Source organism: Peromyscus eremicus, chromosome 14 (genome assembly GCF_949786415.1).
Source record: "Peromyscus eremicus chromosome 14, PerEre_H2_v1, whole genome shotgun sequence".
Taxonomy (NCBI): Eukaryota; Metazoa; Chordata; class Mammalia; order Rodentia; family Cricetidae; genus Peromyscus; species Peromyscus eremicus.
Genome location: NC_081430.1, coordinates 62823379 through 62849372, shown reverse-complemented (window position 1 = coordinate 62849372; position 25994 = coordinate 62823379). Strand labels below are relative to the sequence as shown.

The window sequence follows — 25994 nt, the reverse complement described above, 5'->3', positions numbered from 1 at the left end:
GATGGATAACAGGATGTATGGGCAAAGGTGTGGTTGCCAGATGTCTTGAGAATTAAGAAGGTGTTTGCACTTGTTTGTTCCTTGTACCATGGTGTCCTTGAGAGGGGGAGATGTAGCTAGAGTTTTCCTGCCTGGCCCACAGTCAGGACAAATCTCTCTCACCTGCCAGTCCCACAGTCACTCAGACCCGACCAAGTAAACACAGAGACTTATATTGGTTACAAACTGTATGGCCGTGGCAGGCTTCTTGCTAACTGTTCTTTCAACTTAAATTAATCCATTTCTATAAATCTATACCTTGCCACGTGGCTCGTGGCTTACCGGCATCTTCACATGCTGTCTGTCATCGTGGCAGCTGGCAGTATCTCTCTCTCAGACTTCCACTTCCCAGTTTTATTCTCTTCCCTGTCCCGCCTATACTTCCTGCCTAGCCACTGGCCAATCAGTGATTTATTTATTGACCAATCAGAGTAATTTGACATACAGACCATCCCACAGCAGGGAGATCCTTTTGCTCCTCCTCCTGTTTTGATGTATAAAAATAAACTCTGGGCTGCTATGGTATTGACTGAGAGCCCCCCCACCCCCCACACTCTATTTTTCTTTCTCTGTTTATTCTTCTGTTGCTGTTTTTTCTCAATCCTCACTACCCTATTCAGGAATGTTTGACAGTTTGGGTGATATCTGGCAGTAGTTGACATGTGAGATTTTCCATGTTACTGCACTGGAGAGTGTCTTTATTAAAGAGAATGAATATGGAACCTACCAAGCGCCAAAATGAATTTTTATTGCCACTATCTAGGAAACAAGGTCATGAACTACTTATCAGTATGGGTTAAGGATATTTTGGCCTCCAGACCCTGAGAATCATTTTTGGGGAAGTGTGCCCCAGGAATCTGATATCAGAGGCATCCATATTCCTTCTGATCATTGGTGTGGGATATATAATAGTCCCCAACAGCAGTTTTCTCTGATCCTGCCTTGCCCAGCAGTCTGGATAAATCTCTCCCATCCGTGGGTCCCACAGTCACTAAGTCCCAAGTAAACACACAGAGGCTTATATTAATTACCAATTGCATGGCCAGGGCAGGCTTCTTGCTAGCTAGCTCTTATAACTTAACCTATTTCTATTAATCTATAAGTTGCCACGTGGATGTGGCATTACTAGTCTGCTGGCATCTTGCTGTTCCTTTGGTTGTAGTTAGAGTCTCCTCTGCCTCTGCCTTTCTTCTTCCTGTTTCTCTGTCTTGGATTTTCTGCCTGCCTCTATGCTGCCTTGGCATTGACCAAAACAGCTTTATTTATAGCCAATGGGAGCAACACATATTCGGAGCATACAGAAAAACATCCCACAGCTGTTGTGTGCTAGTGTCTGAAGGGGAAAGGATAGTCTCAGCACACCTTTTCAGTATCACATGTATGCTTGACTCTAACCAAAGAGGTTCAAGTACCCTATGAGCCATTAAAGTATGATTCACTTTAATGAGTCTGGATGTGTTGACTTGATTTTTAGTGGGAGAGAAAAGCTCTGTCTACACAGTTGCCAGGATGGAGAAAGGAATACATTTCCTCAGAGAAGTTTAATACTCAGACCTTATGATCCTGCTGCCTAACACAGTTATCCTCTTTCTGCCTTGTATCAAACAGGATCAGGTCTTGATCTAAAACATACACTCCCTCATGAAATTGCAAATTACAGAGTTTGTGGTTGTAAACACAGGGAGGTCACCATATCACACCACACCACATTAGTAACCAATTGTCTCTAGCCCCTGAACACACAGACTGTCTACATGGACTGCAGCTGGATCATGCTCTACCTGTTGGCAGCAGCAATAGGCAAGTGGATCCCTCATCTTAGGCCTGAAGGAGAGACAAAGGGTGAAGTGACAGTGGCATTCTCTCCTCAGGTGTTACTCCCAGATTGCTTTGGCTGAACTGAGGAGTCCTTGGTCTTTAGTAAAATTTTCCCACAAAGATTTGATTCAGATATCTTCCCCATTTCCCACATGAGTTGGTTGACTCAGAAGATTGGATGTGGGCTTGAATGGATAGGAGGGATACTCCCAAGTGCTAGAAGATAATATGGACAGACATTTGAGTACAGAGCCAAACTGGATCAGACACAATATCCAACACAGCCTACATGGAGATCATCAGCCTGACATCTGAGGACTCTGCTGTCTATTACTGTGAAAGAGACAGTGTCACAGCCCACATCTGAGGTGTGTCAGGAGCTATGAAAGAGTGGGAAGCTGCCTTGAGGCTGAGAGGACAGGGAATGGTAACATGAAGACTTGCTCAAAACGTGTGTTGAGGAAAGTATCAAGGAAACTTAAGCACTGAGGAAAGGAACAACAGGAGGAAGAATCCTTTCTGATTGCACAAAGAATTTCCCTTGTCACCCTGCATTCAAGATTTAGATTTGCCTCTGAAAGTTTTAAATTAGCAATGTTGCCCCATATATTCTCTTGTTGATGGTAATATGAGCACATGTGTCTAGCATAACTGGGTCAGTATCCTGGAACACTTATGTTTGCTTACATAGTAAATCAATGACTAATTCCTAGGAGATGACTAATATTGTTGTTGAGTCATTATTAACAAAATTAATATTTGTAAGATCTGAGGTATAGATTCAGAGATTTACCATGATCAGTAATTCAACATTTATAGTCTTCCCCAGTCCCAATACTCTAGCGTGTAGTTACAGGCGTGTTACAAAACACTTGCTCACAGTGAAACAAGACCATCTCCTACTGTCTTTGTGATACATGGGTGTCACAGTCATACTTGGTACTTTGCTGAAGCCCACGGTTTGAATAAATGTCTAATGGACAAGAGGCATAGACACAATTGGCATTTGGGATCTCTGGGATTTTAGTCATTGAGACATACAGCTACAATCAATGACTACTTTTGTATGTTCCTAAAGCACAGACTTCCTCTCTATGAGAAATATGAATTGTATGGAATGACAGATTGTATCATCTTAGGATTGACTTTTTAGCAAATGTGAATCCTCTTCTCCAATTCTAAGTTAGAATCTGTGTAACTGTAAGCTAAGTTAAAAATAATACAGAAAATACCAATGAGTGGCCAAAGTACATTCCTGCCTTCCTCCAATTGCAAAATTGGGATTTATCACTGTGTAGATTAATTTCAAACTTAGCAACTTGAAAGAATGTATTTTTGAAGGCATGGTAAGGGCTGCTGTTAACAAGATTGCAAAAAATTTAGGAATATTGTGATATCTGCTGTAGAATTTTAGTCTTAAGAGCTCTGACATCTTATACTGTATTCTGGAGACCTCAGGCTTCTAAGCTGATGATGATTATAGAGTATATGAAGAAATTAGTGAGTAGTAATGAGCCATGTCATTACAAACGGGGACTTCTTATGACACCACAGTTCCTATCTACTGCATTAAAATTCTTGCTCTGTGAGGACACTAGTCTTCTCAGGAATTCTATGTCTGTGATCTCTGAATACATTTCACCTTCACTAGAAAAGTGTCTGGATACTTCTTTATCTACTGAATGAGTATTAGACTAAATCTAGTTTTGTTCCACTGGAATGCTTCCCAGAGACAAAGAATATCTTCTGGCTTGAGTATAGTCTCTGGACAATGAACACTGTCCTTATAATTGACAGCATTTACCTGGAACTACAGAACATTTAAATCAATCCATTTACTTTTTGTGGCTGCTCATCAATATGACAGCTCTTTCTCATACAATTACAAACTGCTGATTTGTATTTACTTTTTAAATCTTTTTGATGTCACTGATTTAATTTTGTCACCATGTATCCTATGGATTTGAACTAAAGGGTATACGGGCCTAAGTTCAGCTGACCATCATAGATTCTTTCCTTGACTTGTGCAGTCTGGCTGTTCCTTCACTATTAATTTCAGAGGCTCTTGCATTCCATTGTCCCAGAGAAATGGGATCAAGAAGTCATTTGTAAGTTCCTCGAGAGGTACCATGCTGAATGGACACTTCAGACATGACCAGAGACATATCAAATAGTTCTTCCTGATTCTCTGATATCTGACCACTGAGGACACCATGCTGTATCAGTCCATGAGGCAATGAGAGTGAGGATATTTTGGCCAAGCTCTGGACACAGTCCTCCCTGTGGTGGGGCTAAGGAATGGTGCAAACTGTGCTCTGAACTTTAAGGAGTCTTCAGAGCAATCATGTATATCAGAAGGAACACTGAGGCATTATTAGCAGTGAAGCAGGGCCCATCAATATGAGTAGGGTATATTATCCACAGAGGGAGTGTAGATAGGAGAATGTTAGACATCAAAGTGTACTTGCATTCATGGAAACTCCTGCACAGTTTCATAGACATTACACCAGCTCATCACATGTTGTGATACTTATATTAGTTTAACCTAACGGAAGAATGTCACATCATCTCTCTCAAATCCCTAAGAGCCAAGACTTTTGAAAATGCACAGCATTATTTAAGGAGGATGTCTATATGAATCTATTCTGCTTAAGCCAGCCAGCACTCCTGCACACTGCCACTCATGATAGACCTTCAGTAACCCACAAAACTGGACTATGAATTGTAACAAGATAGCTGTTAACAAGGTCAGAACAGAATCTTAAATCCAAGCAAAGCTCATACAGCTCCCTGAATTGTAGGGTAAGTGTTCCTCTATAATGAAGTGGGTGTTGCACTCTGGAATGACCGTACACAGTACATCATGTCCATCCTGACAAATGAGAGAAGAGAAGCCAAGTTTCAGCCAGATCCCAACAGCTTCTCTCTTGCAATATTGGGTATATTAGAGCAAAATGTGCATCTATCCTGACTTTCTGTAGCATGTATGTTTGTGTTAATTTGTGTACCTGTACTTCAGACATTTAATGATAAATGTACACAAAATATTACATAATATTATTGGCTTCTCTCATTCCTGGAAACATTACAAACCCATCATTTATCTGTGAAAACACTCAGCTCCTGAAAATCATTGCTAACATGTGCCTTGTCCAGGAATTAGAGGATCTGTACTTGGAAAGGTAAGTGTGGTGAAATAAAGATGTCTAAGTTCACTTACCCTCCATCCATGAGGATCCTTATCAAATAGATCTCTGCTTTCTTTATTCCTTTAAATACAGCTAAATATGCAGTAATGACTCACACTGAGTCACAGCCCAAATTTGCTTGACTTTTATTTCTTCTCACTTGTGAACATATTTTCTGGAGTTGTTAACTGATCTGAGTACCACACTTGTTTTGCTTCTTTCTGTTGACTCCTGGATCTCAGTGTCTCAGGAATTCTTATGTGGATATGTGATGTGCTGCATCTGAGATCAGGACACATTGTGGTCATCTGATTCTGGTGCTCTGACCCAGGTGTAGCCTGATGTAGCTATAAATGACTCTGTCTTCTGTAGTTACTGGGATACCAGTGGGTACTGCTGGGGCTGGATCCAACTGCATCCAGGGAAGACTCTGGTATTCAAAGGACATTAATAATAATACAGGCACAACTTAAAACAAGTCTCTGACACATCTAGTCACTAACTCCAGAAAAACAAGACCATTTCTTCCTGCACCTGAGCTCTTTGAACACTGAAGTTTCAGGAATATGTTCCTCCTCAAGAGAGACAGTGAAACTTCAGCATAAGCCAAAACAAATCTACCTGCAGGGGAGCTCAGGACCAGCAGGGGGCACAATGGGCCCAATAATCCACAGGACAGGAGTGAGGTGAGGAGTGGAGGGGACTCTGGAGCCTCTGTGGACTCCTTTGCAAAAGCCTATTAGGTGAACTACAGCTGATGCTGTTTGTATGTGAAGTTTCCATATTCAAAATCAGAAAAGATTATTAAATATTTCAGATATTTATATTTTATTGTTTTTAAATTCTATTTATTTATTCTTATTTTTTGAAAAAAACATGTATTTCATTCAATATATTGTAATTGTGATTTCCCCTCACATATCTTCCTGATCTTTCCTACATATCTACACACTGAACTCCACACCCTTTTTTTCTCTCTATAGAAAGCAAATAGGCACAAAGAGAGTATTTTTTTTTACATCACAAGAAACATACACAAGACAAAAGAAAATAAACGTAAAAATACAAGATCAGAAAACATTGTATATTAGCAAAAGAACATTGAGACCAAGACTTTAACCTGTGCCGGCTCTGTGCATGATGTCACAGACTCCGTGAATTCTTATGTGCATCATCCCTACTGTGTCTGGGAGACACTGTTCCCTTGGAGTCATTTACCCTATGGATCTCACCATCTATTCAGTTTTCAAGTTGTTTCCCAAAGTAAGGTCTAACCGTGTAGTTACTTTGTGCAACCAAGAACAATGGCATCACTACATACTGTTTTTCAGCATGCCTGGGCCCTCTCTCACCATTAACTAATTGAGAGATATCATGTACCCAGAAGTGAGATGTTCAATAACTTGTGTCTTTGAGGAGCAGAACTGTTCATCCATTCAGGTACCTCTGCTCAAGGATTCACAAGTTAAATAAAATGCAAAGCTCATCCATGTACTTTGTATTCAGCTTTCTGCAAGCAGATATCACACAGAACCATAGAACATAATGAGAACCAGACCACTGAGACCCATAGAAAATATTCAGAACCAGACCACTGAGACAATACTCTTAGCTAAACCACAAGTCTTACCCTGACACCTCTAGTTTTGCTGTACTTTTATTAGTTTTATTGTTTTGATAAATACTGTAACAGCTGATCCATAAAACCACACCACAAAATGTGCTCAAAATTATTCCATCACATGAAGAAATCTCAAGTGTAATACTAGGCTGTTCATTATTTCCAGTCTTTTTATTTTAGAAACAACATTGCATTTTATGTGTCCTTTCCATTCCACACGTCGTATTCCTTTGCTCCTGGTATCCCAACCCTTCCTTTTTGTCATACCACATGCATTCTACACACTATATAATTATATTTTTACTTCCATAGCAAGATTGTAGACAGATTTCTCTACAGCTTCCTTATAATTGTTAAATTTTGTTAACTCTACCCAAACCATCACTTTTCTATTTCACAACACCACTTTATATTTGAATCTTTGTGTGTCCAATAGCTGTTCTTCCACATTCATTTTATCTGTATTTCACCAAAAGCAATCCCTTAATACCTCAAACCAAAATGAACCTTTTCTAGTGTCTCTGCTTTTAGAAATTAAACACAGAAAACAAAATATTACAGCTTGGAATCACATATGAGATAGAACATGAAACATTTGTGTTTTTGTATTTGGGTGACCTCATTCAGCATATTTTTTTCAATTTCATATTTTTTTCTAATTCCACCTGTTTACCTGTAGATTCTACTATTAATGTTTTCCATTGAGTAGTATTCCATGGTCTATATGATTCACCTTTTTTTATCTATGTGTTTGTTGTTGGACATCTATATTGATTCCATTTTCTCAGCTATTGTGAATACAGCAGCAATGGACATGGATGTGCAGGTGTCTCTGTAATAATATGTAGAATGATTTGAGTATAAGCTTGGGAAGGATAGCTGAGACATATCACAGTTCTATTTCTTATTTTTTGAAGACATCTCCCAAATGATTTCCAAAGTAACTGTACCAGTTTACATTTCCATCAACAATGAATAAGGATTACCCTTCTCTCATATCCTTGCCTATATTTGTTTTCTTGTTTATGGTTATTCTTACTGGGGTAAAATCAAAACTTAAAGTTGTTTTAATCTGCATTTCCTTGGTAGATAAGGACTTTGGTTGGAGGACATGGAGAAACCAACCTTGAACTTAACAGGAAATTCTCCCTCCTGGCTAGAATACCTAGTATAGAAAGGTGCTCTGCAGCCTGCAGTGAGAGAAAAGGCATCAATGATCTTCCACAGTACCAGGCCTTATGATCTACAATATCAGCCTTCCAGGCAGGATGTACTCACTGGTGCCTGACAGTTACTTGGTGTCCAACTGCTTTCTAATTGTATTTGTAGCCTGCTACATATGAAAGCCTTCACCCCATGTAAGCATGCTCAACAGCCCATGGCTAGGGCTGACGTAGCCCTAGTAGACCCTAGTTGTATTACTCATGGTCTAGTTGTCAAACTGACTTATAATACTTATCTTTATACCCAATAGATTAGTGCTGCTCTCAGTCTTGACCTTCTGTATGCTGTGTAATGATCAATGCAGACATTAAAAATGGTCTAAGTGCTGAGAATGAATGAGTACTTTCAAAGATACAGGGGACTCATTGAAATCAACTTTGATATCAACCTCCCAACCAAAGCTCAAAGACCATCAGAAATAGGGAAAAGAAACAATGTAAGGTTCAGAGAATGAGGTTAAAGACATGACCTTCTGTATACAGAGATTGACATTATCTCATTGCACAAAGGAACTCTTAGCAGCTGTAGTTACCAGCACAAGACCTTCAGAAAATTAAATCAGTCAAATCGACAGCAGGAAAGCCTGGGGAAAGGCTAAGCAGGTGAAAGTGCCTCTTGGCAAAGCTGACTCCATGAGTTTTATTTCTGAGAGCCACATCTTAGAAGAATAGAACTGAACTCCATAAGGTGTCATTTAAGTTTCACACACAGGCCTTGGCATATGTATGTCCTGCACCCACTACTAAACAAAGTGTTAAAAAGTTTTAAAAGGTTACAACACAGGTTGGGGAGGGATTCCCCATGGACCACTCCAAGCTGAGGAGATTTTGGAATTGGAAGACTTCTTAGGAAGTTAGGATCACTTTTCTTAGGAGTGTGGCTAGTTGGATGTTACTTATGAGCTAGTGGGTGACCTCCACCACTTCCATATGAATGGCATTAAGTAGAATTAGTGAGTTGTTCATTAATAAAACAGAAGACATTAATATGTTAGGAGAGAGCCCTGTTGTTTTGAGAGGTCATAAATGGAGCAAGAGGGACATTGTGGGGGACGATAGGATAAAAACATATTGCATTCATGAATGAAAAGTTTAAGAAATGAACAAGAACATTCTGCAATAACAATATTCCATATGTTTAGAGTTTTCATGCATGTGTATAATGTACACTGTACATATTTACCCCATAATCTTAACCTATATTTTTCTTTCTCCTACTGTTCCCATTTGTCACTTTTACTCCATTAGATACTTTCAGTTCTACATCATTACATATGTGCATACACAATTGTTTCTATGCGATATCAAAGACTACAAATGAGACTTTTATACAATATCTGTTTCTGAGACAATCTTAATTTACTTAAAGTATTATAACCAATTGCATTCATTTTCCTGAAAACGATGTATGTTCCTTATACTTTACAGATGAATGAATTCTGTTGCATTGTGTACATTTCATGTGTTCTTGATGCAATCATTTGTTGAAAGACATGTATTTTGTTTATATAATTTATCAGTTATAGATAATGCTGCAATAACATTTGTGTGCAAACATTCTGAGACATTTTCACTTTTTGTCTTTTTGGTAAGGTTTTTAGTATGGGCCCTGCTGGAAAAGCATTTACTAATTACATGTATATGAAAGAAGACTGCAAATTCTCATAATTTGTAGTTTTGTAATCCTTATCACAACCACCATCTGTAAATTGATTTTGTCACCAAGAGGAGCAATACTCTGGCTGAAGTGTATTTGTGAATTGAGCACTTAGGTCTTAATGTTACACCCACAAGGTCTGCACAGGGCTTGGGTTATTAGTATGGGATGCATTTCCTCAGATAGGATTAGGACTTAGACTTTAGTATCCTGCTGCCTGACCCAAGGTCCTTTACCTCTTTCTTATCCAGCTGGACTAGGTCTTTACCTAAGAAGTACCCTGCCTCATGAATATGAAAATCATGTGAGTCTATGGTGATAAATACAGAGATGTCCACACCCTAGAACAACATATGATCAGTGTCCTCTCCACAGTCACTGAACACACAGGTCCTCACCATGGGATGGAGCTGGATCATCCTCTTCCTCCTGTCAGTAACTACAGGTAAGGGGCTTTCCATTTCCAAACCTGAAGAAGGAACAGGGACTGAGGTGACAATGACATCCACTCTGTCTTTCTCCCCACAGGTGTCCACTCCCAGGTCCAGCTGCAGCAGTCTGGTCCTGAGCTGGTGAAACCTGGTTCCTCAGTGAAGTTGTCCTGCAAGGCTTCTGGCTACACCTTCACTGACTATGTTATGAACTGGGTGAAACAGAGTCCTGGACAGGGCCTGGAGTGGATTGGAGCTATTAATCCTGGAAGTGGTGGTACTGGCTATAATCAGAAGTTCAAGGACAAGGCCAAACTGACTGCAGACACATCCTCCAGCACAGCCTACATGGATCTCAGCAGCCTGACATCTGAGGACTCTGCGGTCTATTACTGTGCAAGAGACACAGTGTTGTAACCCACATCCTGAGTGTGTCAGAAACCCTGGGGGAGCAGGAAGCTGCCCTGGGACTGAGATGACAGAGATTAGCCTGGAGACTTACACAGAAGTAATTGTTCTGAGTGTCCAATTTTCTTCCTTGTCCTTTCTAAATAAAGTGATCCTGATTGAGGTCCAGTGACCACCTCCATTTACACTATTCTTCTGTAGTAAAATAGTAAAGAAGGGAAAACTGTGATAATGCATAGTGACAAAATGAGACTGGAACTCTTTTTGGAGTAGCTTTGAATAATGTATGATACTAATTTTATCAGTAAAATCCACATAAACAACATCTTAGCATACCAAAACTCCTCTCACAGTTTTAAGTAGCCTGAATGTGTGTTTTTAATTCTGGCTGTGTTGTCAGCAGAACTTCCAGTTTCATAGATTGTAAGAGATATATATATATATATATATATCATACGCTCTGTCACATAATTGTAATTCTTGTAAGTTGACTAAAATTATTGTTAAATTTCTTTTCATAAAATTCATTTATTGACCCAGTATATATAGATATATATGTATATTTTAGTTAAAAATAGGTTTGAGATTATTCATAATTATCTGGTCTCAAGTTCACTGCCTTTCCAGTCCCAGCATCTCGACCTACAGTCTCATACGTTTATAGAACATTGACCTATTCTGATACACCATCATCCTTCATAGTCCACTGGATATGAAGTCACCCTTGTTCTATAGAGTGTTTGGTTTTGGATAACTGGGCTAATAACAAACAGAATGGAGACTTGTTGTACTTGATAATCTGAAATGTTTGACTCATAAGAATTCTCTGTAGTGCAGAGCATTAATTTTGCATGTTCCTGTAGCAGACATTCTTTCCCCTTGAAATATGAATGCCATGTGCTGAGTATGGATGAAACCTCATATGCTGAATAATTTGTATCAGGCATGAATCCTCTTTGACAGTTCTATGTTAGAGATCATTCAAACCAATATTGAATTTAAAATACTGTTTGAAATACTAGTGTCTTCACAAAGCATCCCCTTTCTCCTTTATCAGGAAAATGGGGAATGATCAGAAGACAACGGAATCTTCTGATTTTAACCTCTGAATTGAACAAGACTCAACAATGTACTTGGAAGCCATCTGTTAAGTGACTGTAAGACCTCAATTTAAAGAACTCTCTGTTGCATGCTGCAGAGTCATTTTAAAATGCCCAAATACTTTACACTGCAAAGCTACTCACTGTGTACAGCCACTGTGGAGATCAGTGTGGCTGTCCCACAGGAAGCTGGGAATAGATCTACCCCAGCATCCAGCTATACCGCTCTTGAGTACACACCCAAAGGACTCTACATCCTACTAGAGACACTTGCTAAATTGTGTTCCTTGCTGCTCTATTGATAATTGCCAGAATTTGGAAAGAGCCTAGATGTTCATCAATGGAAAAATGGATGAAGAAAATGTGATATCAAACTGAAAGCTGTAATATGTATGGAGAGGACCTGGTGAAGACCTGTGTCTGCCCTGTGCTTTCTGCTTCAGTCTCTCTGAGTTCATACAACATTTGCTCAGTAGATTTAGAGGGCCTTGTTCTCCAGGTGTCCTGCATCCCTCTGGCTGCTACACTCTTTCACCTGTATCGTCTGTGTATTTCCCTGAACTCTGAGGGTTAGAGACACCCCATTTTTTAGAGCTGTGTGTTCCAAGGTCTCTGTACAATGTCTGGCTTGGATCTCTGTATTTGTTACCATTTATTTTTATAGGACTCCTGAGTGTGTGAATGTGTGGGTCTCTGATTCTTGTGTCTTCTCTCAGGGATTTTTTCTTTTTGTTTATTTGATTTGTCCAACTTCAATGTGGTGGTTTCTTGTTTTGGCTTATATTTTTTTATTTTCTTATTATCTCTTAGAATTCTGTTCATTTCTAATGTGAGACAGAAAGAGAGTTGTAGCAGGAATCTTAGAGAGTCTTATTAATAAAACAAACCCAGAGTCAAGTATTGGGGTGAAGCTGAGAGAGACAGAACAAGCCACAGCCACCTCACCTGGCCAACTTCTCAGCTGATCTTGTTTCCTCAGGCTGGAAGCCTCTGTGCCCTCATATCTGAATGGGTCTCAGCTGAACTGTGCTGCTAGAAGCCTGAAAGCTTAACCAGCCAAATGCTTAAACAGGCCAAATGCTTCTTGTTCCTGGTCCTCAAGCCTTATATATCTTTCTGCCTTCTACCACCACTCCCTGGGATTAAAGGCTCGCTTTCTGGGACTAAAGGAATGTGTCACCATGCCTATCCATTTCCAGTGTGGCCTTGAACTCACAGAGATCAGGAGGGATTTCTGCCTCTGGAGTGCTAGGATTAAAGGTGTGAGTGCCACCATTTCCTAGCCTTTGTACCTAGTGGCTGTTCTGTCTCTGACACCAGATAAGTTTATTAGGGTGTACAATATTTTGGGGAACACAATACCACCACAGAGAGTGGATTTGGGTGGGAGCAGAAGGGTGGAACTTGGAATAGTAGAGGGAGGGAAACTTTAGTCAGGATATATTGTATGCGAAAAAAATCTGTTTTTAATAAAAGAGATAAATAGATGGAACTACAAAAAAATCAAAGTGAAGTAACTCAGGCCCAAAAGACAAATATGTATGCATTTGCTTAAATATGGATATTAGTTGTTAAGTCTTCCATAGGCAGGCTACAATCATTATATTCACAGGGGATATGTATAGAGTAGGGGACTACTGGGGAGGCACAGACGTCCCTCAGAAGGGTTAATGGAATGTATATGGATAGATATGGCAGGACTGGAAACTGAAGATCAAACTAGGAGAACAGAATACCTGGAGTAAGGGAAGAAATAATCAGAGGGGCACCTCAAACTAAGGTCCATTTGAGGGGTTCGATGAAATTCTAATACAGTAGAAGCTTCTTAAAATATATACATATATGAAGGAATATACATGAAATCACCCAATAATGGGAGATGCAAAATCCCAACATGACATCTCTCTTCAACAAATAAAATCTCCAGGACTGGGAATGGGTTACATCGAATCAATTTCTTGGCCAATGGCCCCCATGGAAACTCCAAAACTACCCAGGCCATTGCCAAGGCTGTTGGTTGCTCTCCACAGCTGATGGCAGGGGATTTCTAAAGACAATATCTCAAAACTCGTTGAATGTGGAGAAGTTGAGCTGGAGCCTATCTAGAGCTTTCACTCCTATTGACTAGTGTTCATGATAGTGGTGTGTGCTCTTCATGCTGCTAAAGGAGAAAGATAAACACCAAAATGTGGTACAATTCAGCTACAAACCCTTACATCCACAATCGTGACCTCCCTGTAAGATACACTGATGCAAAAGGGAACAAAAGCTCGTGGGATGAACCAACCAACATCAGGTTAGATTTAAGGCCCACTGCATGAGGTGGACCCAATCCCAGACACTGCTTGGTGGCCAAGAATCTAAGACTAGACAGGTGAGACCCAGGGAAAAACCAAATATTACTGCTCTGCTAAAGAAATATAACAATAAAGTAACTACTAATGCCATTCTTCTATTCTTGTTAATTAATGTCTTTCTCAGTCATCATTAGAGAAGCTCCCTACAGCATTAGATGAGGACAGACAAAGAGATCCACAACTGCAGAATGCACAGTGAGTGAGACACCTTGGAACACTCAGTCTTAATGGGATATCTCCATCAAATGCTTCTCCACAGGGCTCAGGGATCCCTGCAAAAGGTGAGGATGATGATTCTAAGTTCCAAAAAGAAGGCAGGACACCAAGGAGACAAGGCCTTTCATACACAATAGGACTGATGCAGATGTGAACTGGCAGAGACTGGCATGCACTGGCCTTCAAAGGTCTAAGACAGATGGGGTCCCGATGCTGAGAGGACATTGTAGACACAAGCCCCCATCCCTATTCCAGAAGCTAGCTTGTAGCTGGAGTTTTCTCCAGTCCTGTCCCAGATCCATTCTTCCTCCATTTCCCTTAAGAAAAGAACAGGCCTTCCTTGGATGTCAAACTAACATGTCATAACAAGTAACAAGAAGAGTAGACATATACCCCCACATCAAGGCTGGGTAAAGTAGGAGGAAAAGGGTGCCAAGAGCAGTCAAAAGAGTAAGAGACAGCCCATGCTATCCTTGTTAATAGTCCCACAGGAACACTCAGCTACAGTCACAACATATGCAGAAGATCTAACTCAGACTCATACAATCTCCCTGATTGGCTTCAGTCTCTATGATCCCTTATGAGCCCTACTTAAATTTTTTAAATTAAAGTTCTTGAGAATTTCTTATGTAAGTCCTGTTACAACAGACATGTGTCTGTAAATATTTAGCTGTTCATGAGGTTTGTGTTATGTTTTCCAAAACAATGACTTAGAACATGAGCTTCACTGCTGGGCATGTAATCACATTTGATAAGAAACCTCCTGGAGGGTCAAGAGCAGGGTTACCTCTTTTTAATCCCCCAAGCCCTGCATCTTTTGATAGGTACCCATCAGTTGCTGTGAGAATGAGGCAGTGAAGAGCAGCCTGACTGCTGGTGAAGGAGTGGGCATAATTCAATTTTATATTTCTCACAGTCAGAGATCCAATGCTCATGTGTCTCTGAGGAGTGGCATGAATGCCATGAGATGGACGTGATATGATGGGCTTGAGCCAACAGCAACCCACGCATCTGAAATTCTTCATTGTTTAATAGTCCCAGAAATTCATTCTGACAGCAGCAGGACAGCACTGGTGATGGTAAAGCCCTGTCCAGTCACTTGTGATGAAGTGTGTGTGTGTGTGTGTGTGTGTGTGTGTGTGTGTGTGTGTGTGTGTGAATGCCATGGACTTGTGGAGACAGAAAGTCACACAGCCTTTGCCTTCTGCAATGACCAGGGTCCTTTTTGAAGGACTCACATCAGAACATCATCCAAACAGACACAGAACAAATAAAACACTCAAAAGTAGAAATTTCCCTCCTTGGATGCTTTCAATTTGTCCCAGAGGTTTTGTTGTGTTGTGTTTTCATTTTCATTTAACTGTAGAAAATTAAATCTTTCAATTTCTTTCTTGAGTTCTTCTTTTCTCCATTGTTCAGTAATCAGTTTTTTTTTAAATCTTAATGAAACTGGAATTACTATTTGTTCACTGTAGATTTTAATCTTTTTTTAAATTTAATTTAATTTTATTTTACAATACACTTCAGTTCTACATATCAGCCACAGATTCCCTTGTTCTCCCCCCTCCAACCCCCCTCCCTTTCCCCCCAGCCCACCCCCTATTCCCACCTCCTCCAGGGCAAAGCCTCCCCCGAGGACTGAGATCAACCTGGTAGACTCAGTCCAGGCAGGTCCAGTCCCCTCCTCCCAGGCCGAGCCAAACGACCCTGCATAAGCCCCAGGTTTCAAACAGCCGACTCATGCAATGAGCACAGGACCCGGTCCCACTGCCTGGATGCCTCCCAAACAGATCAAGCCAATCGACTATCTCACCCATTCAGAGGGCCTGATCCAGTTGGGGACCCCTCAGCCATTGGTTCATAGTTCATGTGTTTCCATTCGTTTGGCTATTTGTCCCTGTGCTTTATCCAACCTTGGTCTCAACAAGCTTGTTTCTTTTGATTAATTCCAGTGAATCTCCTCACCATGTGGATCCTCCAGACTAGACAGGTCTTTAGTATTTCTTTTCAAAAAGCAGGCAATGAGTTTTCCCAAAAGCACTTCTCAGGGCAGAAGTCCAGTGGCAGAAGTCTGAGTAGAGAGCCTGTCTTTCATGTGATCCATCGGAAAATTGTAGATGTCATCAGTAGTACTTCTATCAGGTGAATAAATGCTTATCCTCTTCAAAGAAGTGCTGAGGTGCAGTGGTGAGTGGGTAGACCAGGGCCGGTCATGCTGTCCAAAGTGCTGAGAACACTGCTACTACACCGGGAGGTTTTGTTCATCAGACTTCACACCAGCGATGGCATCCTTACTTTTTACGTCTTTAATGATAGAATTCTCAGGGAGACATGGCAGTATTTTTTAAGAGATAGGCAATCTTCTAGATAAGAAGAGTTCACCCCAGGTCTGAATATATCTTTTATTTAAACTGAACACTACTTTTGGTATACTTTCACTGTCTTGTTCATTGGTAACAGGCTCTGGAATGGAAAGTGTAATGGGTGTTGAAAGGGCATGGTGTTAAATGTTCCTATATCTTACTGAACATATAGCAACTCACAATTTACTAACCATAGATGAAAGTTCATTCATCACTTTCTTTGCATTTGCATCTTTCCACATTTGGAATAAGTTACACGAAAATGAGACAATTTTTAATCCCATGTACTATATTTATGTAATAATTTCAAAGTATCCTATTTCTGAACATGTGAATGAAGCTACTATTAACATCCATGTGCAGTTTGTGTGTGTGTATTCTCATGCCAATCTGTGTATCTCTAAGAGAACAGTCATATGTTCACACTACGTACAGATTTACATTTATTGTCTCCAAAAATAATTGTGGTGGGAACTCACTTTGCTGGACCTGTTTACATGTGTGGAGGATCCTAGAGCTCAAGGAAGGCCATGGAGAGGATGCCCAGTGTCCACCTTCTAGACCTGGATGGGCACTGCTTGGGAGCTTGTCTCTTTAGTGACATGTCAGAAGCAGAGCTCCAGACAAGGGTAATCCTGTATCAGGAGGAGTGCAGGTCATCAGGTGGTGCTCACACATCAGTGAGGCCAGGAACAGGAGGAGCAACTGCAGAGAGCAGACAGCAAGGGAGGCTCCAGGATCCGTCAAGGTTTCTTCACCTCACTTAACCACATGTTACAGTCAATCAAAATCCAGAAGATCATTGCTTACTGAGCTGTACTGTTTTCCTAGCGGACCCAAAGCAGAAGTAACAACAGGTAAACGCAGGTGTTTCCTTTAACATAATATCACTGTCCTAGGTATGTCACAGAAAAAGAGATGCCACAATCCACAGGAACAATTAGTCACTATGAAGACAGTTTTTCTCACAATGGAATGAATTATTCAACTGAAAAATTAGAAAGCAATGCCTTTTGTCATGGAGGGAACTATTATAACCGTCTTAATCTCGAATCTTAGCCCATGGCCACTATGGAAATATGATGTCATCAAGTAGACATGAGAATGTGAGAACACTAGAGCAAGGTCTCCCCAGAGTCCAGGCTGCAGATTCCTCTCCATCCAGTGATGATTACAGACATAGGACCTGTGCCTATGTTGAAGACAATAAATAGTGACTTGATTCCTAAGGATGTTTCAACAAACACCCCCCCCCCCACACACACAATCATCCTAAAATATACCCAAGCAGAGGTTTTCCAATTGTTGATATTATTAATCAAGCATTATTTACTTAATTAATTTTCTACAGTCTTCTGGATCTAAACCAGGGCTCTATGTATGTTACACTACCAAGCTATATCTCAAAATCAGTGTATTAATTTGGAGATGTGAATTCAGCATTCACTAAATTTTCTATTTGTCCTCTGGCACATGTAAATATTGTATTTTTTTGTGAGACAGGAAAGGCAAGAAGAAAAGTGTTATGGATAAAATGCATAGAACATGAACATTTAACACAATTGTTGCCCCCAGTTCCTTTATTTCATGTCTTTTATCTGCAGTAGTAAGTGTTCCTTTAAGATTCCACTCTAGAATTCCCTATAGACAAGAAGGACATGCAGGTGGTTCTTGCTCAGCTCATGAACACCGGAACAGCCTGACTCTGCAGCTTTTGAATTCCCAGGTTTTCCCATCCAGAGATCAGCACTGAACACAGACCATGGAGTTGGCGATCAGCTGGGTTTTCTTTTTTTTGTGTTTTAAGGGTTAATTTGTGGAGAATAAGAAATGCTGAGTGTGTGGGTAGACATGATTGATAGGGAGTGTGGACAAGTGTGAGAACTTCCTGACTATGTTTCTCTGTGTTTTCAGGTGTCCAATGCAAGGTGCAGCAGGTGGAGTCTTAGTCAGGCTTGGTGCAGCCTGGGGTTTCCTGCACTCTCTTGTTCAGCCTTTGCATTCACTGGATGATCTACTGGATGATCTGTGTCTTCCAGGCTAGGGAAGGAGCACAGTGAAGGGCCTTCCTTGTGAGTCCAGACATAAACCTCTCCACTGATTTGCTCTCTGCTTTGTGTTTGCATTTGAAGAGGTGAGGTTTCAGCTTCCTGCTCCTGCCATCATGCCTTTATGCAGAAGCCTCCTTACAGACCCATCCAGCAGACTGGACCAATTAGCAGGTACTAAGTCTGGGAAGGGTTTCTTCTTAAGGTCGGAACTACCATCCTCAGAAAAATAGAGTCTACACTTGGAACAGTGACAATGAAGAAGAATAGATAAGAAGTACCAGGAGCAAGAGAGAGAGGGAGAAAGGGATGGAGGGAGGGAAGGAGGGAGGGAGGGAGGGAGGGAGGGAGGGAGAGAGAGAGAGAGAGAGAGAGAGAGAGAGAGAGAGAGAGAGAGAGAGAGAGAGAGAACAAGAATGTAAGGTTGGGAGACATATGCAGAGAATATTTGGGGGACATGTTCAAAATACATTGTATGACAAACTAATAAAAAGGAGAAAAAACAAAATAAATTCAAGTCTATGCGGCTGAAAAATTTCTGTGTTTTGTTGGGGATGAGAGACAAACACTCAGACAACAAATGTCTTGCAAGGATTTGTCAGCCCTTAGTACATCCAGAGCTTCAGTTGATTCATGTTATCACTGGATACAAAACACACCCCTGGATCATCAGGTGTCTTGGCTAAGAATAAGTCTCTCTCTATAGAATACTAGGCACCAGGACCCTGAACTTATGCTGGGGAAACATCAAATAAAAATTTCCCTGATGCTTTGCTTTTATCTCTTCTAAACTAGTTGAAATGAAATTGATCATTTTGTTTTATGCAGTTATTCTTGGGGTTATTGAATTAATATATTTAAATGCTTTCAATTCCTAAGAAATACAATGAGGCCAATCTAAACACCCGTGTTCATTTTTGTGTGCACATGCCTTCCTTCCAGTCTGTTACACACCTATCAGAATTATTCCTAGAGTATTGTCCAGCTAGTCTTGTGAGAAGAAAGTCACTGAGATGGCAACATCTACATGTGCAAAGGAGCACAGAGCTCAAGAGAAGCCATGCAGTAGAAGTCCATATCCACACTGTAGACCTGGGTGAGTCCTACACATCAGCCTGACTCAGGAGCAAATGCAGACAAGATCAACCTGATGCAAGAGGAATGCAGGTCACTGGGTGATGCTGGTATCTCAACCATTCATGGCCACAAGAGACAGGTGACAACAAGGGACAGCTACAGAGATTACTGCAGTGATCCAGAGTTTCCTCCTCTTACTAACCCGAATATAATCCTGTTAAATGTATGAAGCACACAACAGAAATGATTTGATCATTTAAGGACCAAAGCAGAAATGACTTCGGAACATCCAGTCACTGTGTTTAGTTGCTTTAATGAGCTCTCTTAGCCTGGGAATGCAACAGAAACAATGTCACAGTGCCAAAACCCTCTTAGCCATAAAAAACCCAGTTTCTCTAATAGCAGAATTAATTTTCAATTGGACAATATGGACCCAATTCTCATTTCTATTACAGGGGTGGCTATTCCATGGGTCCTCTTCTTGAGACTGATCCCACAGCCACCAAGGAAGTCCTACATTCTCAGGGGATGAGAGGGCATACAACCATGACACTACAGACCAGACAACAGACTCCTCTCCTTCCTGTGGGAACCACAGACAAGGAACATATACTTAGTGTGTGGAGATTAAAGTAATAATGGCATGATTGCCAGGGATGTTAACTAACTCACAAAAACACAAGCATACTACATATATGTGAACAAAAGTTTGTTATGTGTTTTTATTATTTATTAAAGAATAATCTCTATTGTATAAATGCTTATTTAATATATATGTTATCTTTTCAATAATGAGGATAAATTTGGGACCTTGTGAGTGTTACACTCTCCCACTGTGCTATGTCCTCAGTTGAGTTTTGTTTTATTAATTTATTGTATAGTTTCTCTATTCATTAAATTTTATATTAAATCACCTTAATATAAAAATACAACTTTCATTTAAAAACTTCCTGTGAATTTATTGTATAGTATCTGGTAAGATAGGTAGTAAAGGGTACACGTGGAAAAAAAAGCACAATAAAAATAAATTAAAGCTGTTGAAGTTTTATTACAAATACAAAATGAATGACATTTTAATGAAGCCATGCTCACTTTGCTACTTCATTTTCTCTCAGACATTTGCACTATTAACTGCTGCCCCAAAGGCTCCCACATCAGACCATAAGATATGCAGGAAGATATGCAAATATGGCCTTCCTCAGCCATGAAAACCAGCCCTGCCATGACCCTGCAGTTCAGGCAGAGGACTCTAGCCCTGTCTTCCCATTCAGTGATCAGCACTGAAAACAGAACAATCAACATGGGATTGAGGCTGCACTGGGTTTTCTTGGTTGTTCTTTTAAAAGGTAGATAACAAGGGATACTGAGTGTATGAGTAGACATGAATGAGAGAGACAGTAGACATGTGTGACAGTTTCTTGATCAGGATCCTCTCTGTTTGCAGGTGTCCATTGTGAGGTGCAGCTGGTTGAGTCTGGTGGAGGATTGGTGCAGCCTAAGGGGTCATTGAAACTCTCCTGTGAAGCCTCTGGATTTACTTTCCCTGACCATGGCATGACCTGGGCCTGCTAGGCTCCAGGGAAGGCTCAGGAATGGATTGCTTATATTTAAAAATATAATTATGCAACCTATTATGCTGATTCAGTGAAAGATTCTCTATCTCCAGAGATGATTCCCAAAGCATGGTCTACCTGCAAATGAATAATCTTAAAACTGAGGACACAGCTACTTATTACTGTATCAGGGATACTGTGAGGAATCTTCAGTGTGAGCCCAGACAAAAACCTGCCGGCCTGGTACCCATGACCAGCAGGTGGCGCTCAGCACACATAAATCCCAGGTGCAGACATAAGAGATACTTTCCTGTGTTATCTGGGCGCCCTCTGAATCTGATGCTTTTCTGTGGATCCTCTTTACAATTATAGACTGTAAGAATTGATCATATCTCTAAAAATAAAAACATCCCTGTTTTATTTGACTTTCCTAAATCAAATATGTCACCTTGTCTCACCTCAACAAAATTCAGAAAGCATCTATGAGGGCAAGAGTGATTCTCTGTAGTCACCAGGATCAGCTGCTGGGGAAGCTCAGGAAACTCAGACTTTCCCCTCATACTGAGGATCGGGCAGATCCTCGATTGAAACAGTGTTAGTAATTCGGAGGGAGCTAAGTGGAAGGGGGCCAGGCTTAGTCTCAGGTAAGCTCTGACTTGTCCAACCCCTCTCCTCTTCTTGAGGACTGTACATATAAGGCCAAGAAGTGATAGAATTGAATTTATAATAAAATTCTTTCCATTACTACATTTCATCATTGTGTCTTCTGATTCTCTGTTCAACTAGATAATTCTAGTTCTGACCTCTGTGCACTAAACTCAGATCCCAGCCCCTCACCTGGAGCTAAAGGATGGCTTACAGTGTGGTCTGGGCAGTGTCCTTCCTGTGTGTTTATACTGTGGATTCTCAGCTCCTGATCTGGCTCCTTCTGTTATGAATCCATTCTCATATATTCAGAAGTTTCCTGGTTAATCTACCTCCAAGACTCAGAGTGAACAGTTTTAAACTGACAACCAAGATGTGAACTTTCCCATGTTGGTGATCATGTGAGCATATGCCTCTGCCAATACTGGGGCAATATTGGAGGAAATGTTTTTTATCACATGGAAATTCTGATAGTCACTTGCAAATGAAAGATTAGTTTTCCTAGAAGGAGTTTCATTGGGGGAAACTCCCAAGGATAGCTCCAGACCCAGCAGTAGATTGCCAACACAAAACCAAGTCATGGACATCTTTGGTTGTTCTTTGTCTCATAATGTTAAGTCCCCAAAATTGTTGTTTTCGTTTGTTTATTTGTTTTTTATACAATTTCTTCAGATATATTATGACTTCCAATTACAAGTTTTCATGAGATCCTGATTGTGTGTCTGGTCCTTTTTGTGTGTGCTTTGGGGACTCTTTCTTTGTTTGGTTGTTCTGTCCTATTCCAATTTGTTTTTTTTATTTACCTTATTTTCTTTTATCATTAATCCTTATATGTCTTTTTGTTTTTCAAAGAGACACAGAGAGGGTGTGGCTCTGGATGTGAGGGGAGGAGAGGAGGAACTAGGAGAAGTTGGGGGAGGGGAACCTATAATCAATATATTGCATAAAGCAATGTATTTCAATAAGACAACAAATGTAAACAAATAAAAACTGAAAAAAATTAAATTTAATTCATGTAGGGAAGATGCTTTCCTCTGTTATTTTCATTTACAAAATTTACTTAAAGTTCCAGTTCATGTTCATGGCAGAACTAAAAAGAGAGTCTCAAATTTTACAGTTAAAATATTCTTGACTCCATATTCACAGCCTTCCCACTCCTGATACCCTGTGTGCAGTACAATCCTGTCACAGATCACAGATCTGCACCAACACAGCATCACCTCCCACTTCCCACGTGATCCTTGGGGTTCAGCCTGTTGCTGTAGAGCACTTGCTTTTCCATAAATTGCTGAACCACAACAAGGAAGGGATATGGCACTAGAGAATCTACATAGATTAACATCAGTGAGATTATTTCTATACTGAACAATGATTACTCAAGTTCCTCTAGCAGGCAGTCCATCCAACAACAAATAGGATGTTGTGGGACTGATATCAGTAGCATCTTACTAGCAATGCTTTACAACATGTGTTAATTCCCTTGTCCAATTACATGTTAGAAACTTTGCAATCCTATGCTGAATTTAAAATGCTATTTGATATATCCCATATAAGATCAAGAGAAATGATGTCAGCTGACATCATGGAAGCATCAGGAGAAACTGGGTGCTGTCCATTCCCACCTGAAATTACAGGGCTCACAACATGTAAATATGCTGCTAATCTCCAGGGGAAATTGTTGTCTTAGCACATGGATAATCACAGCAGTCTGCTCACTTGGGAAAGGCAAGTTTGTGGTTAGAAGACAAGACTGTTGGGTCAATTCATGAGTCTGGTGACAGGTTCTCAGTATCAGTGTCTGTTTGTCACTCATGGGTCACTCATAGGTCTGTTAAAAAAACAACTAAACACTGATGTGTCCAAATATAAATCCTTTCTGTGCATGTTTTTTGTTTATGAGAACATATGTTGATTTTTTTAAACCAAAGCAGATTGTCATTTATAGTATCAGAAATGACTATGCCATTGTTACCATGGTGAGAACCTGAGGAATTGCTAGGGAACCTGGAGAACTTGTCACTGTTGGTGACTGACAGGGGCCAATTCTCCTGGTCTTTAGGTTCTATTTCCAATGTTAACAATTATCCTGGTGAAGCCCTCAGAGATCTGGTCCGTACCTGCACTGCCCCTGGTTACTCCATCATACTCTGATGCATACTGGTATTGGGTTTGCCCCAGAAAGAGTCTGTACTACTGGGAGAAAGAGGTTATTATGAAGTCACAGAAAACAGATCATTCTTTTTCAGCTTCATTTCCAGAAACACATTTAAGGAAGAGCTGTCCTCAAGGCTGACTTCTGTCTTAGTAGAGAGATCGCCCCGTATTACTGTGATGAAAACATTGAGAAAGATCAGTGTCAGGTACAAAATACTCCGTGCAGTGTGCTCAGGAAGAGCCCTGGAGCTCATCTCCAGCAGGGGACACGCAGCACCCAGGAACTCAGGCTCAGCCCAGGAAGCAGGTGCACAGGGTGGCTAAGGCTTTGTTTCCTTTGGGATTTTGAGCTTCCCCCAAATATAACTGTTTTACTTTTAAAACAGAAAAATAAAAATTCAAAACAGAATTCAAATCATTGACATAAGAAAATATAAATCACTTCTGGGTATCCCTGTTTTTATTTATAAGTACACATGCTCATTTTTATCCAGGCAGATTTTCACTTACAGGAGCATAAATGACTCTGTCATTTTCACCAGGATTAGACCCTGAGGAATCTTGGGGGAACCTGGAGAGTTTGTTCTTATGAGAGAAGGCTCATCAGTGTGATTCTCTGTTTCAGTCTTTGGGATTCAGACAGGAGCCTACAGGCAATCTAGGCCCAGTGACTAAAAATCCAAAATCATTTCACAGCTGACCTGGCTCAGTCTATATAGGTGTGCACCTCAAACCCAGAGATGATCTGGGCTATTTTTATTTTTCTGACAACAAATTTATTTTTTTTCTTTCAATTTTCAAATTTTTATTTGGTAGTTTTAAAATACAAGTAACTAATTTTAGTCTCCTTCACTCTCACTCTCCTTTCTCATCTCCTTTCTAGTGAAAAAACCCTTCTTTTCCTCCGCATGTCCCACTCCTAGCTCTGTGTCTTTTTTTATTTGTGACCCATTGAATTTACTTAGCTCTTCTTGACTGACTGTGGGTGGGAGTGTTGGCAACTTTTCTTTACTCCTGAGGAAAACGGCACTCCATTTCCTAACAGCCGTGTTTTGCCAATAATCGTTCTGAGATGGGTGAAACCTCATGGGCTTCTCTCTTTCTGTGATGAAGGACAGAGCCAGACTGGATGCAGACACCGTCTCCGACACAGAGTCCTTGGAGCACAGCACCTGACATCTGAGGACTCTGACATCTATTGTGTGCAAGGCACAGTGTCATGAACACACCGGAAGTGTGTCAGAAAGGAGCAAATGTGTCTGAAGGAGCAAGAAGCCGCCTTGGGCCTGAGAGGGCAGGGAAGAGTAACCCGAAGACTTGCTCAAAACTTGCGGTTAAGTACTGAGGAAAGGAACACCAGGACTAAGAATTAATTCTCTTTGCATAAGGAGTTTTCCTAGTCACCTTGCATTCAAGAGTCAGAGAGCAGAAGTTCTACATTAGTGAACTTGTTCCACATATTCCCGTGCTGATGTTAATGTGAGCACAGGTTTCCGACATAACTGGGTCAGTTTCCTGGGTTGAAATGTTTCATCATATATTATACATCAATGTCTAATTCCTAGGAGATGACCAACTTTGCTGCTGAATTATTATTAACAAAATTCATTCAGCAACCATCCAGTTTGTTTTCATGATATATTTGAGGGGTTGGTTTAAAGATAACCATTTATCCTGACTTCACATTCATTGTCTTCCCTAGTCCTTATTCTCTGCCCCAAAATTACAAGCCTGTCACAGAACACTGACTCACAGTGACACAAGACAATATCCTTCTCTCTTTGAGACACAGGAGTGTCACAGTCATGCTGCGTGCATTGCTTAAGATGTATTTAGAGTTTTCGGATGCTGATTTATGAGAGTTTTCAAGATGAATGAGCTGCAGAGCTTGTTTGTAACTTCTGCAGGAGGACATTCAAGTGATCTCCAGAGATATCTCAACAGTGTTTTTTCCCCTGCCCCTGAGATATCTACCCACTGAGGAAACCATGGTATATCAATCTGGGAGTGGATCAGAATGAGGAGATCAGAACCAGGTTCCAGATGCAATCCTCTTTGCAAAGGGATTCAGGAATAGTGCAAGTTGTGCTCAGGCC

General features: G+C 40.5%; 1 gene segment (V, D, J or C); it reads left to right on the top strand.

Annotated features, from left to right (window-relative positions):
- The first annotated feature begins 9945 nt into the window (after positions 1-9945).
- On the top strand, positions 9946-13156 carry LOC131923986 (Ig heavy chain V region 108A-like). The segment is given in 3 exon segments: positions 9946-9991; positions 10075-10378; positions 13105-13156. Coding segments are annotated over 3 exon segments (402 nt in total).
- Positions 13157-25994: the final 12838 nt, after the last annotated feature.